The sequence below is a fragment of the Rhinoderma darwinii genome, chromosome 7, assembly GCF_050947455.1.
Source record: "Rhinoderma darwinii isolate aRhiDar2 chromosome 7, aRhiDar2.hap1, whole genome shotgun sequence".
Classification (NCBI taxonomy): Eukaryota; Metazoa; Chordata; class Amphibia; order Anura; family Rhinodermatidae; genus Rhinoderma; species Rhinoderma darwinii.
In genome coordinates this window covers 127,140,204-127,154,305 of record NC_134693.1, presented here as the reverse complement: position 1 = coordinate 127,154,305, position 14,102 = coordinate 127,140,204, and the positions used below count along the sequence as shown (strand labels likewise).

Genomic DNA, 14,102 nt, shown 5'->3' with positions numbered 1-14,102 from the left:
AGAATGATTCCACACAGAGCACCTCCCCCAGCAGAACAGATTAGCAGCAGCACCAAGGGGGACACAGGGAAGCAAAAAATGACAAAAAATGTATTTTATTTTTATGCTAGAGATGCGGCAAATTACCGTAAAACAGCTTTTAACAGCATTTTGGGACTTTTGGTATGAAAATGATTCATGGGATAACCCCTTTAAGTGGGAAATCTACCCTTGTTTTACTGGAGAATTAAAGCGCGCTGTAATTGAGGACCCATACTGCGTCTTAATGCTAGAAAGCACATGGCTTGTTGGATTAATATGACCCAGTAATTAAGGATGGCAGGAGATTTTCCCAGTCCCTCCATCCAAAAACTCACAACTGTCAACTCTGGTAATCCCATCTATAATTACTGGTTTTACCTATGAATGGTTCACATGTGACTGAGCCTCTATAATATGGTAAATACTTCCAGTAATGCAATGTTTATCTGCTCTTGTCTTGTCATACATAGACACGGACCATCTGCTCTGGATTACACAGCATTTCTACCTAAAATTACTATGTAAATCCTGGAGTTGTGCTCTTCTGCGAAGCTGTCAAAAAATTTATTCGGCCTTTTCTTTAAGGTTTTGTCCAGGATAAGGAAAAAGGAGTTCCATGTCTGTCCATAGGCTGTGTCTGGTATTGCAGTTCAGACATATTCAATTAAATGGAGACGAGCTGCAATACCAAGCACAGCCTATGGACAGATGAAGCACTGTTTCTCACTGTTTTAAACTTCATGACAAGCCTAATGGCTGCCATTAGAGCTCACATAGGGTTTGCCAGTCAAGTGTCAGACTAGGATTCCTTGGGCCCATCAGAAGAAATGACTCTGACGACCCACCCTCCATCCATACGGAATCTTAGTTGTTATCATTGTACACACAGGACATATCATCAAGAAGGTCTAGTGGGTTATTTGTGAATTATCCCATAAGAAATAGACCCTAGTGGCAAGTTATTGCTCCAAAGTCACCTCCAAACCGGGTTGTCTTCTGCTGGACCTATGGGGCCCATTGTTGTGTCAGAGCCTGGGCCCACTGGAGGATCCTCGGGTACTTTGGTGGGCCAGTCTCTCCCTAGTAAGGACTGTGTAGATCTGTTGTACATGCTTTACTCCTGTTCAAGTTGTGCTAAATTTAAAGGAGTTGTCCCAAGATCGACATTTATCATCTATTCACTCGATCCCTACTCCATTAAAGCTCCATTCAAGTTCCTCGTCACTGCAGAGGGTGCAGTGTGGAGGAACGGGGGACTCAGAACCCTCTTTCTAGTGAATGGTGGGGAAGGGGAGCCCCACCGTTCACTAGAAAGAGGGTTCTGAGCCCCCAGTTCCTCCTCACTGCACCCCCTGCACTGAGGAGGAGCTTAATAGGAGTGGCGGTCGAGCATTTTCCATTCTTGTAATCATGGGGTGCCAGAGATGGGGCCCCAAGCTATCAGACATTATCACCAATCCTGTGTATAGATGATAAATGTTGTTCTTGGGGAAAAGTCCTTTTAACATTTTCTGCTCAATGAATCTCAGACGATGCTTTTTTCAAGCTGTGTCTGACTACCAGGAATAGCTGTGAGAGGTAGGGGGCTACGCTGTATTTTACCCATAGTGTTAACTGGGCCTTAGATATTAGATCAAGAAGCCTATTCATCAAAGATTTGTAATCTTTCTTATCTTCATATGCAGAGCATATGCCATAAATATCTGATTCTGTTTCCACAACTCCCAATATAGAGAGAAGTGCGAATGGACGGCCACCTCTCCATTCAGTCTCCATCTGGATGTGACTGCCGCCAGCTATCTATGCTTGCAGAACCGGAGTCAGGGGGCCCCGTTCTCCCAATCAGACAGTATCTTCCTTGGATATGCCATAAAAGATGGGAGAACCCCATCAAAGGGTAACTAAACTTTTAAAAAACTTTTGACATGTCATAGTGACATGTCAGAAGTTTTGATCGGTTGGGGTCCGAGCACTGAGACCCCTACCGATTGCTAAAACGAAGCGGCAGAAGCACTCGGATGAGCGTTGTGTCGCTTAGTTTCAGATCAGCTATCCTCGGAGCAGTATACAGGCTCAATAGAAAGTCTATGAGTGCGTACACCGCTCGCTCACCGAGGAAAGCCGAACGCAAACTACGCGGCACAGCGCTCACCCAAGGGCTTCTGTCGCTTTGTTTTAGCGATTGGTGGAGGTCTCAGTGCTCCGACCCCGTTTAAAACTTCTGACACATCACCATGACATGTCAAAAGTTTTTTTAAAAGTTGAGTTACCCTTTAAGCTTTTATAAATGCAATGTGAGGAAAATCAGGAGACTCTCATGGGGTGAAAAGTTGACCAATGTATAGACCCCAGGAGGAGGAATGTCTCAGTTTATAACGTCTTCCTTAATTCTCAGTTTATATGAGAAGCAGAGAAGAGAAAAGGAGCATGTGTTTGACAGTACACAGCCACAAGTGTTGAAATATTTTGTATATTATGGCAGAATTGCATTTGTTGTCAATTATATTATCTAGGACTACTATGACATATGGGCCCCACTAAGGTAAAACAGATGAAACACAACAGTTTATATATAGAGAGGGCTGGCGCTACAAGAAATGATGGGGATCGAGTGATCCATATGGGTAATTGGAATATATAACCAGCTTTATAGTGTATTTTGTAATTATTTCCTTTCTTATGCCAATTACATCTAATGAATATGACACAAGGTACTCAATAAAGTCTTTGTAGACCCAAATTATGGATAGATATAATTTTTGACCCTCTCATAAGTAAGGCCACGGGTCCATGGAGATTATGAGCAGGCGATTATCACACATGCACATTCCCTGCAAATAATAATGCGATATCTTATGTAATGTATATTGGGTCGCATTACATGGCATGTGCACATTGGATGTCATGAATCGGAAAAATTTGCAATCACAAAAATTTTAGCAGTGTTGCATTTTTTGGGTGATTACCGCAAGACACTATTCTGAATCCTACTTATGGATTCGGCAATGTGAGCGATATGTCACCAAGGTGACCTATCATATGTGAGGTGTGGGGAGCGATCGTGCATCAAATAGCACCACAAAATTGCATGTGTAAGTACATTACGATTTCATGCAATTTAGGAGTAGAGTCTAAATTAAAATGTAATTTAAAGGAGTTTTTACATTTAGAAAACACTTTTTTATATACCCTATTAGGGAATTCTGAGTTAATAGGGGGGGTTCACTGTTCAGGATCCTCATCTTTTGGACGGAGTAGAGAGCGGTTATAAAGAGCGCCTCTCTGTGGAGGACCTGTCCTGTATTACACAGACAACCCATTAATTTGAGTGGACACTGTGTAATGCTGAATTTCTACTGAGGTGGCGCTGCAGGGAAATTGAACACTTACTGCTGGTTTCACACGGTCATTATGGTTTATGCTGATCCACATTCGGTTTAGAAGACCTGTGGAGGTTCCAGGTGTTGAGTCCATAATACGGACACAAACTTATGGTAATGATAAACTGCACACAAGCAAACCACATAAATGACTGAGGAGGAGGATGAGGAGGATGAGTATAAATAATGGCCTTGTACTAAAAAGAGGAGCCGGGTGAGGATACGCTGGTACAAGTCTCTGTAGATGTAAAGCACTTAGTATTATTCCATTCAAGGCAAGTCGTATAATAGAATAGTACGCAGCGTGTGTTCTTCTGCCAGGATTACCTGGCCACCATCCTACATGCCCCAAACTAAACAACAGCCCCACTGTTATATGGGAAAATACACACATCCTGGAAATATTCCCATAATATCTGGCTGGTGAGACCGAACCTACAAGGAATATGCTGTAGGCTATATATTCTTCAAAGGTTCTGAGATGCAATACCATACACAGCCTATGAATAAAAGTGGCGCTGTTTCTGGTAGTAAGCCACCATGTTTTTCTAATCTCATACAACCCATTTAAAGAGGATCTGTCACATGTCTATTTTTCTGAAGACTTCTATTCCCCACAAAATAAAATTCTGGAACATATGTTTTTAGAATTCTCCATTGTGCCTCCGTTATTCCTCCTAGAAATGTTTAGCAGCATTTTGGGCCCTGGGTTTAGATGTTGACTTGATAGAGCTTGGCCATGTACAAATAAGTGGCAAAAGTGGTAAAATCTACTCACTGCATTGTATTCTAATATTAAACAAAAGGGCAGCTCACCCCTAGAGGTAACAAAAGAATAAATCAAATAATATAATACAAGGCACCGAGTGCACTGGAGAGAGGGTTTCTGGTATCCCCGGAAATTTAGGATGAAAATGTATCAAATAAAATATGTCTCTCAACATGTCGTATAGAGAAAAGTATAAATGCAAATTTAAAGGGGTTTCTACATGAGGGACATTTATGACATCTCCACAGGATATGTCATAAATGTCAGATAGATGCGGGTTCCACCTCTGGGACCCGCATCTATCTCTAGAACGGGGCCCCCTAAACCCCATTCTAGCTTTTTGTGCTCACGCTGACTCCCGGCCACTTACTGATTACATGGTCGGGAGTTAACTCGCTGAGCTACGCGGTTTCCGTAACTACTATTCAGTTCCATGGGACTTACGGAAACAGCGCAGCTCAGCGGGCAACGCTGTTTTCGTAACTCACAACCATAAAACCTTTTTCATGGTCGGAATTCACTTTATTCAGCTGCAACACAGAGCGGCAGAACGGGGTTTAGAGGGCCCCATTCTGGAGATAGGTGCGGGTCCCAAAGGTAGGACCCGCATCTATCTGACATTTATGACATATCCTGTGGATATGTCATGAAGGTCTCTCATGGGAAAACCCTTTTAATGGCACATACACTATTATATAAAAACAGCAAGTGTCATAAAAATAAAATAAATAGAATCTAAAAAATATATATAAATTTAAAAAAAAAACAGGTTAAGATACACTACCGTTCAAAAGTTTGGGGTCACCCAGACAATTTGGTGTTTTCCATGAAAACTCACACTTATATTTATCAAATGAGTTGCAAAATGACTAGAAAATATAGTCAAGACATTGACAAGGTTAGAAATAATGATTTTTATTTGAAATAATAATTTTCTCCTTCAAACTTTGCTTTGGTCTTGGAATGCTCCATTTGCAGCAATTACAGCATTGCAGACCTTTGGCATTCTAGCTGTTAATTTGCTGAGGTAATCGGGAGAAATTTCACCCCATGCTTCCAGAAGCCCCTCCCACAAGTTGGATTGGCTTGATGGGCACTTCTTGCGTACCATACGGTCAAGCTCCTCCCACAACAGCTCTATGGGGTTGAGATCTGGTGACTGCGCTGGCCACTCCATTACAGATAGAATACCAGCTGCCTGCTTCTTCCCTAAATAGTTCTTGCATAATTTGGAGGTGTGCTTTGGGTCATTGTCCTGTTGTAGGATGAAATTGGCTCCAATCAAGCGCTGTCCACAGGGTATGGCATGGCGTTGCAAAATGGAGTGATAGCCTTCCTTATTCAAAATCCCTTTTACCTTGTACAAATCTCCCACTTTACCAGCACCAAAGCAACCCCAGACCATCACATTACCTCCACCATGCTTGACAGATGGCGTCAGGCACTCTTCCAGCATCTTTTCAGCTGTTCTGCGTCTATTAATCTTTTCCTTTTATTAGCCAGTCTCAGATATGGCTTTTTCTTTGCCACTCTGCCCTGAAGGCCAGCATCCTGGAGTCGCCTCTTCACTGTAGACGTTGACACTGGCATTTTGCGGGTACTATTTAATGAAGCTGCCAGTTGAGGACCTGTGAGGCGTCTATTTCTCAAACTAGAGACTCTAATGTACTTGTCTTGTTGCTCAGTTGTGCAGCGGGGCCTCCCACTTCCCTTTCTACTCTGGTTAGAGCCTGTTTGTGCTGTCCTCTGAAGGGAGTAGTACACACCGTTGTAGGAAATCTTCAGTTTCTTGGCAATTTCTCGCATGGAATAGCCTTCATTTCTAAGAACAAGAATAGACTGTCGAGTTTCACATGAAAGCTCTCTTTTTCTAGCCATTTTGAGAGTTTAATCGAACCCACAAATGTAATGCTCCAGATTCTCAACTAGCTCAAAGGAAGGTCAGTTTTATAGCTCCTCTAAACAGCAAAACTGTTTACAGCGGTGCTAACATAATTGCACAAGGGTTTTCAAGTGTTTTTAATCATCCATTAGCCTTCTAACACAGTTAGCAAACACAATGTACCATTAGAACACAGGAGTGATGGTTGCTGGAAATGGGCCTCTATACACCTATGTAGATATTGCATTAAAAACCAGACGTTTGCAGCTAGAATAGTCATTTAGCGCATTAACAATGTATAGAGTGTATTTCTGATTAATTTAATGTTATCTTCATTGAAAAAAACTGTGCTTTTCTTTCAAAAATAAGGAAATTTCTAAGTGACCCTAAACTTTTGAACAGTAGTGTATATTTAAAAAAAAAATACTACGTCCCAGGATAATAGCTAGAGGATATTATTCATATACAGATATTGAATGAGTCCACGTCATTTTATTATAATGCTGCGATTGACGTACGTGCTAAAAGTGAAGGAGTAAAAGGTTGACGCTTGTTTGCATTGTTCTTATTTGTCATGAATGTATTCTTGTTAGAAAGCGTTTACTTCATTAACACGACACAAGTCGCATTGTTTTGTGTCCCTGAAGTCAAGTCTTACAACTTTCTATTATTTACAAGAGAAGGTTTGGTGTGAACAAATCCTTCAAATGGACGCGACGAAACTCTGAAACTTGGTGCTACAGTAGGATCTCAATCTTAGGGCCTGTTCACATCAGTCGACCACGCTATTGATTCCGTCCAAAACGACGGAACCCTGTCACAACGGTAACAGACGGTAACTATTAGGGTATGTGCACACACACTAATTACGTCCGTAATTGACGGACGTATTTCGGCCGCAAGTCCCGGACCGAACACAGTGCAAGGAGCCGGGCTCCTAGCATCATAGTTATGTACGACGCTAGGAGTCCCTGCCTCGCTGCAGGACAACTGTCCCGTAGTATAATCATGTTTACAGTACGGGACAGTTGTCCTGCAGCGAGGCAGGGACTTCTAGCATCGTACATAAGTATGATGCTAGGAGCCCGGCTCCTTGCACTGTGTTCGGTCCGGGACTTGCGGCCGAAATACGTCCGTCAATTACGGACGTAATTAGTGTGTGTGCACATACCCTTAGCTAGGTCTCCGTCACCATTGAGTTCAATGGTGAGGGAAACGGAAGCTGAGGTTTCCGTTTGACTTTCCGCTGAGGGGTTAACCCGACGGAAACCTCGGATGGAACCCCTCAGTGGAAACGAACGCTGATGTGAACACAGCCTAATATGTCATAAAACAGAAGAACTCTGCGCTCAAACATACACAGTGCACATTAAACAAAAACTCGGCCGAACCGGGCCAATTTGGCCGACAATCTAATGTATATTGGAGCCACAACAGTAGATGTCGGGGAAAATAAAGATTCCTTGTTCCCATGGGAGATAAGCCGTTGTCAGAGGTTTGTGTTCACACGAGGGAAATTTTCCGCCGCAAAATTCTGTGACGTCCGACTTTTATTCATTTGAATGGGAGTCGGATGCTTCTTTTTCCCGCTACCTGATTTTTTCAGCTAGCGGGAAAAAGAAGCGTCCTACTCGATCTTCGGCTGGATTCCGCCCGAACCTCCCATTGATGTCAATGGGGGGGAGGAATCTTACTGCCAATGGAAAGAATAGTTCCGCGGCGGGTCCCGGAGCAAAATCCGCCATGTGAACTAGCCCTATCTCCCACTGACATTAATGACACAATTAACTTGCGGGCAACTGGAAAATGATGAATCATCAACGGACAGCATGCTGACCTATACAAGTCAATGGGTCTATATACACATCTGTTTTTTCAACTAAGCGCGTGTCCGTTATAAAAAAACTCACAGCATGTCCTTTTCTGGTTCCTTTTTGCGGACCAGACGTGCCCATTAAAGTTATAGGAGCATGAAAAAAACGGACAGCACATGTACGACATCCGTCTGTTGTCCGTTGTCAAGTGATGCAGAAAAAAAAGCTCTCTATGCTGTAAAAGAAATAGAAAATGGCGTCTGAGCAATCATGTGACCTTCCTCGACCTACTTTTGTTTCTTATAAACGAGAAAAACTGATGTAATATACGGACGTAAAAAAAGGGAAACAAGGCCATTCATATGGATCAGAAGCACTCTGTATTTTGCGGATGCAAATTGAACAAGCCAGTGTGTATTACACCCGCAGCATATGGAGTGGGCTTAGCGCGTGAGCCCGCTCGATACGTCACCCCCTGCACCAGGATGTGCTCTTACATTGTGGTGCGCAAAGGGGTTAAAGTAGACCAAGTAAAGCCCAGACAAGCGACATCTACTGTACTGAGAGACCGTGGGTTTTTACGCAGCGTTGCCATTAAGTGACTCCATGTCTCATTTTCCTTTCCATTGATAATTCACAGAGCTCCTGTTTTGATAAATGCCCAGTGTCTCGTCATAAATTTTTGATGTGTGCATTCATGAAAATACCTAACAAAAGATGGCACAGACGTGTGGCACGACTAACACAACACGCTGAAAACACATTGGCTAGACACAGCAAAGTTGCGAGGCCATTTGGCAGAGGACTATGGGAATTTTATTTAATGTAAGCGCTATCTGAGACCTTCGGTACATAAACAGAACTCTTCACCGTATCTAAAATCTAACGTGTACCCAAAAATTTGGGGCTAAATTAGACATCAAGATACTGGTCTTCAATAGGAGTATTTTACATACGTTACCTCTGTAAAGTCCTATATACATTGATATATAAACTATTATTGTCCAGGACCTCATAGATCAAGGCCGCACGCTCTAAGAGACGGGTTTGACACATAAGGTCTGTCGTGATGGACTGTAGATGCCGCATGATGTCATTCAGGGACTGTAGAAAGCTGGGTAGCCACCCATATGGGCTCAGTCATGGCTGCTTTTAGTAGTCCTCTCCCAGCATCTATCAGGAGAAGACCGTGAGAAACTGCTGAATAGAAATATGTCCAAAAAAGTTCACACAAGAGGACAACCAATTATTAAAGGGGTATATAAATGCTAGGATCATTAGGGTATGCCATAACATTCTAATCGCTGGGGGGTGCGAACGCCGGAAACCCCGTCCGATCCCCATAAATGAAGGAACGCAGGTCCCTTCGGCAGTTCTCTTCGGCAATCCTCCTGCATAGCGGTGCTCCCTGACGCCCGCCATGCAGGGAACTTCAATACAGCTCGAGTGAATGGGGCCGAGTTGTAGTTCCCTGCAGAGCACGTGGCCGGCTGCGTCACTGTGCAAGAAAAATCAATGAGGAATCAGCAGCACTAAGCCTTAATTAATTCCACAGTCGGACCCCCACTTAGTCTCATGTGGAGGCACGTGGAGTCCCTATGACTGTTGTACACCACCGGGACTCTGTGTGCCGCCGTACAGGCTCCATTCTCCCGCGTGCATGGTGCTTAATGGCATTACTGTCTCTCCTACCTTAACCATTCCATATAACTTTGGATATCACCCCTCATCCCTACGAACCAGTAATAGACCCAACATTGGACTCATTCCTCAACCAGAGGCCATTCTAAGATCAGTTCTTACTAGTCCTGCTGACTGCTGCGCTGCACAGCACACACCGAGGAAACGCAACCCTTTCTGGCATAGTCATCTAACATTAAATTGCATAGTCCGCCTAGTAACCTTATTAGGAATTTCTGTATTATTTGGAGAACGACGTAAATTAAGTGTCAGGAATAAACACAAAAATAGCGCGAATGTTTAACCCATTGTATAAAGACCCACAGGCTATACCAGACAGTACAGTGACAAATAATATGGAGAAACTTTTTAATAACTGTAACACTTAATTAAGAACATTTTTTATTATTTAAATACATGTATATAATATTATATCGAGGAAAATGTGATGCAAACTGATACAGATTATGCAAAAAAATTAGTAGTATTTTTGGAAAAACAGGTATAGCAGAGCTGAGTTTGTCAGTACTAGCAAAACTGAGTGTCAATTGGCACCACTAATCACTGTATTACAATGTGCTATGAGTACATAGGACTGTAGGTAAACCTACAGAGGTATCTTAAACAATGCAGCCCAAAATAATGAAGTGTCAAGATCAGCTCTGCTACATCTGCATGTTCCAAATCCTGTAAAAGTGGGTTATGAGTCATCTATAACTCTATACTGAGATCTGTACAACAGATGGACAAAATGAATAAATGCTTATAACCGAATTGTAAACTACTTTATATACTTTGTTCTATAGTTTATTTAGTGTTGTGTTTTCAGAAAATGTGACATTGTGGTTTATGCCATTTTATAAAAATGTTTATTTGATTTTTTTTTGTCTCCTTTAGGCCCAAATAGCAATTAAAAATGTATACCCTCTCACAATTGTATGATTACAGTAATAACAATAATTGTAATAAAGAAAAAAAAAAGAAAGAAAAAATTCACAAATTCTAATTGTTTTGTTCTGAAATGTAAAAAAAAATCCAGAAATAATTGGAATCTGGCTGTGTTGATATTCAACGTAAATATGTCATTATCTTAGACTAAATGTAAGAATTAAAAAAAAAAAAGTGACTTACAGAATGTGTCTTCCTCCCAGTGCTCAGTAACGTGCGGCCGAGGGGTACAACAGAGGACCGTTCACTGCCAAGTCGCTGCTCAGAAATTGTCCAGGGCATCTGAGTGTAATCAGTCTACAAGACCCGTGTCAGAGCAAATTTGCCAAAGAGAGGACTGTCCAGTTTACACTTGGAAAGCAGAAGAATGGCAAGACGTAAGTAGGAGATCCGGGGGGTGGGCTGCTCCAGAATATTCAAAATGTACAAGATGCTCATCCTGACGTTGGTCGGGATCACGTTCCTCTTGTGAGGTGTAAGCTGCAGGCTTGAGTGCGTTCATAGATTTTTGTCAAATTGCCAGGGTTTACACTCTGCAGGGATTCAGTCTGCTCCTGATACAAATCAGATGACTGATGGAGAATTTCTTTTTTTTTTAAGTCCAGCGAGTTATTCTGCCAAAAAAGGATAGACAAGTTAATGTGGTTTCTATATTTTCACAATATATTACTTAGGTTACGCTCACCATTGTATTTTTACTTTAATGAGCTCATTTATTTTTAATGATTTATCCAAATTAATTGGACAACGGATGCAAAGAAAAAAAAGTGCACCCAAAAACCTATAGGCCTTATGTATCAAAGCTGTCTATAGGAAAAATGGTCTTGTTGGCCAAAGCAACCAGGGTTGAGTTGTTTTTTTTCTTAAAGGGGTTGTCTACTTTGGACCATCCCTTTTTGTTAAAAGGGTTCCTGACAATAAGCTGATCACAAGCCATTCTACTGCTGGGACCCCCAATGATCAGCTGTAATCAGTGGAGGAACCTGGCAGAAGTGTTTGATTTCCCTGCAGCGCCACCAAAGGAGAAATTAAGTATTACGCCGTTATTATTTAAATGGGCTGTCCATTTAATGCACAGATAGTCCAGGTTTGAGGTATTCTGACTTTGTAGCCTGTAGTAAAGTGTGGCAGTGCACCACCAGCTTCTGTACTATAAGGCCTCGTGCACACAGCAACTCCACGTGCTATTGTATGGTGCTCCATGTGGCGCCATATGATGGAGATTTTCTCTTATAGCATCGGGTGGAAATGGCCCGGACAGAATCTATTAAAAAACATAGAAAAAACTTCAGTATGGAATGAAAGGCAGATAGAGGTACCGTTGGGCCCCTTAGAAGCCAGTGTCCTATTGAGGCTTCATACAACTAGGAGCCATAATACGGCCATATGCATAAAGCCTAATTGGCTGAGGAGCTTGTCTCTAGGCTGTACCCAGAACATTTTGGCCTGCTGTTTAGCAAATCGCATGCATAGAATAGTAGGCATATGCCAAAAGTAACCATAGGCCACCGTTGACCCGACGTATGAGAAAAGACTGTCCTTCTGGCATACGTCGGGGAGGTTTGCGTCGGCAAAGACTATTCCATACAGAGACGTTCAGTAAAAACATATACTTTTCTGTAGTATATATATAAAAAAAAAATGTTCTACAATGGACGGCGTATGCCACTGTATGCCTGGAAATGGCTAATCAATCCCATCTCAGAAGCCCCTCAGGGAGAGCCAGGCATTAATCTAGTAGTAGAGGTCCTAGTGCTTTCTCTGGTTTTTGCCATATAAAACACATAAAAAGTGACAACTTAATACAGAGACAAGGAAGAGGAGGGAAGTATCTGGGCTCATTCCAGGAAGTGTGTAGAACAACACTACAGGGTTAATTACCTTTCATGTTGACTGAAACACGATCACTCCATGCAGGTGTTTTATTACATTTCACGCACTTACTACTAAAACCTAGGACTGCCCCCCAGACGGTGCTCCTGGGGAAGTAGTACATCCTCCTCTAACTAAGACCTTATGTGCACGGAACTGTACTAACTACCAACATTTTGGGAGTTGCAGCTTCAATGCGGCTGGAGAGCCACAGGTTGGAGACTATCAGTGTATAATATATAATTAAAAAGCAAAAATTATGATTTGTACCTTAAATAAACCATCACAAGTTGGAGATTACACATTTATATGGATTGATTCACTGATGGATTAGGTACCTGTGATGTTAACATGGACTTGTGGTCACAGGACACTTGTAGAAAAGTCATGGACTTGTGGTCACAGGACACTTGTAGAAAAGTCTTGGACTTGTGGTCACAGGACACTTGTAGAAAAGTCATGGACTTGTGGTCACAGGACACTTGTAGAAAAGTCTTGGACTTGTGGTCACAGGACACTTGTAGAAAAGTCTTGGACTTGTGGTCACAGGACACTTGTAGAAAAGTCTTGGACTTGTGGTCACAGGACACTTGTAGAAAAGTCTTGGACTTGTGGTCACAGGACACTTGTAGAAAAGTCTTGGACTTGTGGTCACAGGACACTTGTAGAAAAGTCTTGGACTTGTGGTCACAGGACACTTATAGAAAAGTCTTGGACTTGTGGTCACAAGACCCTTGTAGAAAAGTCATGGGAAAAACAAAGATCTTGGATAAGATGTAATCTGGAATCTTCACTCATGGTTCATTTATAATGTAGTCCTTCCCTGCAGTAACTGCAAAATGAGGCACATTGACCAGAATCACCTTCGTTCAATCAGTTTACTAATATCCACAATGACTGGTAGTATTAGGTGAGTTGGTACCAGAGAGGCTCCTTGTCCCTGTCCCTGTCTTGCAGTTTAATCCCACTCAGTCATTACCGTAGTGATAAAGTTAATGCAGAGAGGAAAACAAGTAACTTGTGTCACAAAGTTTCTACAGTGGTATCGCCGTCTGTGACATGAGGAAGAACAGGCAGTTTGCCAGAAATAGGTCAAGCCTCCCATCAGGTTGACTAAGTCGTTATACTGGGTCATTCTCTAACAGCAGGGGGGTGACCTGGGTAACACACGCTTTCCGGGACCCCTTGCTAACTCTTTCCTGGTTCACAGCAACGCTCATGAGTAAAATGTCTCAACTCATAATATCCTGTTAACTAGTCATAAGTCAGGATTTAAAGCAAAATGACAATTTAGTCCACTTTCCTACAAATAATATGTTTCTCAGCGAAAGGTCTGTAGCATTGCAAAATATTGCACAACATTTTTGCACTATTCATGTAGACGCACAGATGATTTAGCTACTAAGACTGACACTGGAAAGCTATACAAAGCAGGATTACGGTTGGTGGAGGCCTCCTCCTGAGTGTCACATAATGTGCCACTTACTATCAAAATTTGAAAGTACAAAAACTTTATGAAATACATACAGAATGGATACATTTTTGCTCCCCAGCTGCCAGTGTCTGCTGTCTTCTGCCTCCTTCCTCCTTGTTTAAGGAGGAGGCCTTAGATAGTGGAAACTTGTGGTCAATTGTCCCTTTGACCCTCCCTCTAAACCGATCCTGCGTTCATACTTTTTAGAATTGCAATACCACTTTTCACCATTGGCGGCAATGAAACACTTTTCATAGTCATA

The 14,102-nt window shown here is 42.2% G+C and overlaps 1 protein-coding gene across 3 annotated transcripts in view; it reads left to right on the top strand.

Annotated features, from left to right (window-relative positions):
• ADAMTS9 (ADAM metallopeptidase with thrombospondin type 1 motif 9) overlaps nt 1-14,102 on the top strand; it is a 186,253-nt gene that overhangs the window by 149,277 nt on the left and 22,874 nt on the right. For all 3 annotated transcript variants that reach the window (XM_075833996.1, XM_075833993.1, XM_075833994.1), the window contains one exon: nt 10,698-10,871. In XM_075833996.1, the coding sequence (XP_075690111.1) occupies nt 10,698-10,871 (174 nt within the window). The remainder of the gene's footprint in view (nt 1-10,697; nt 10,872-14,102) is intronic.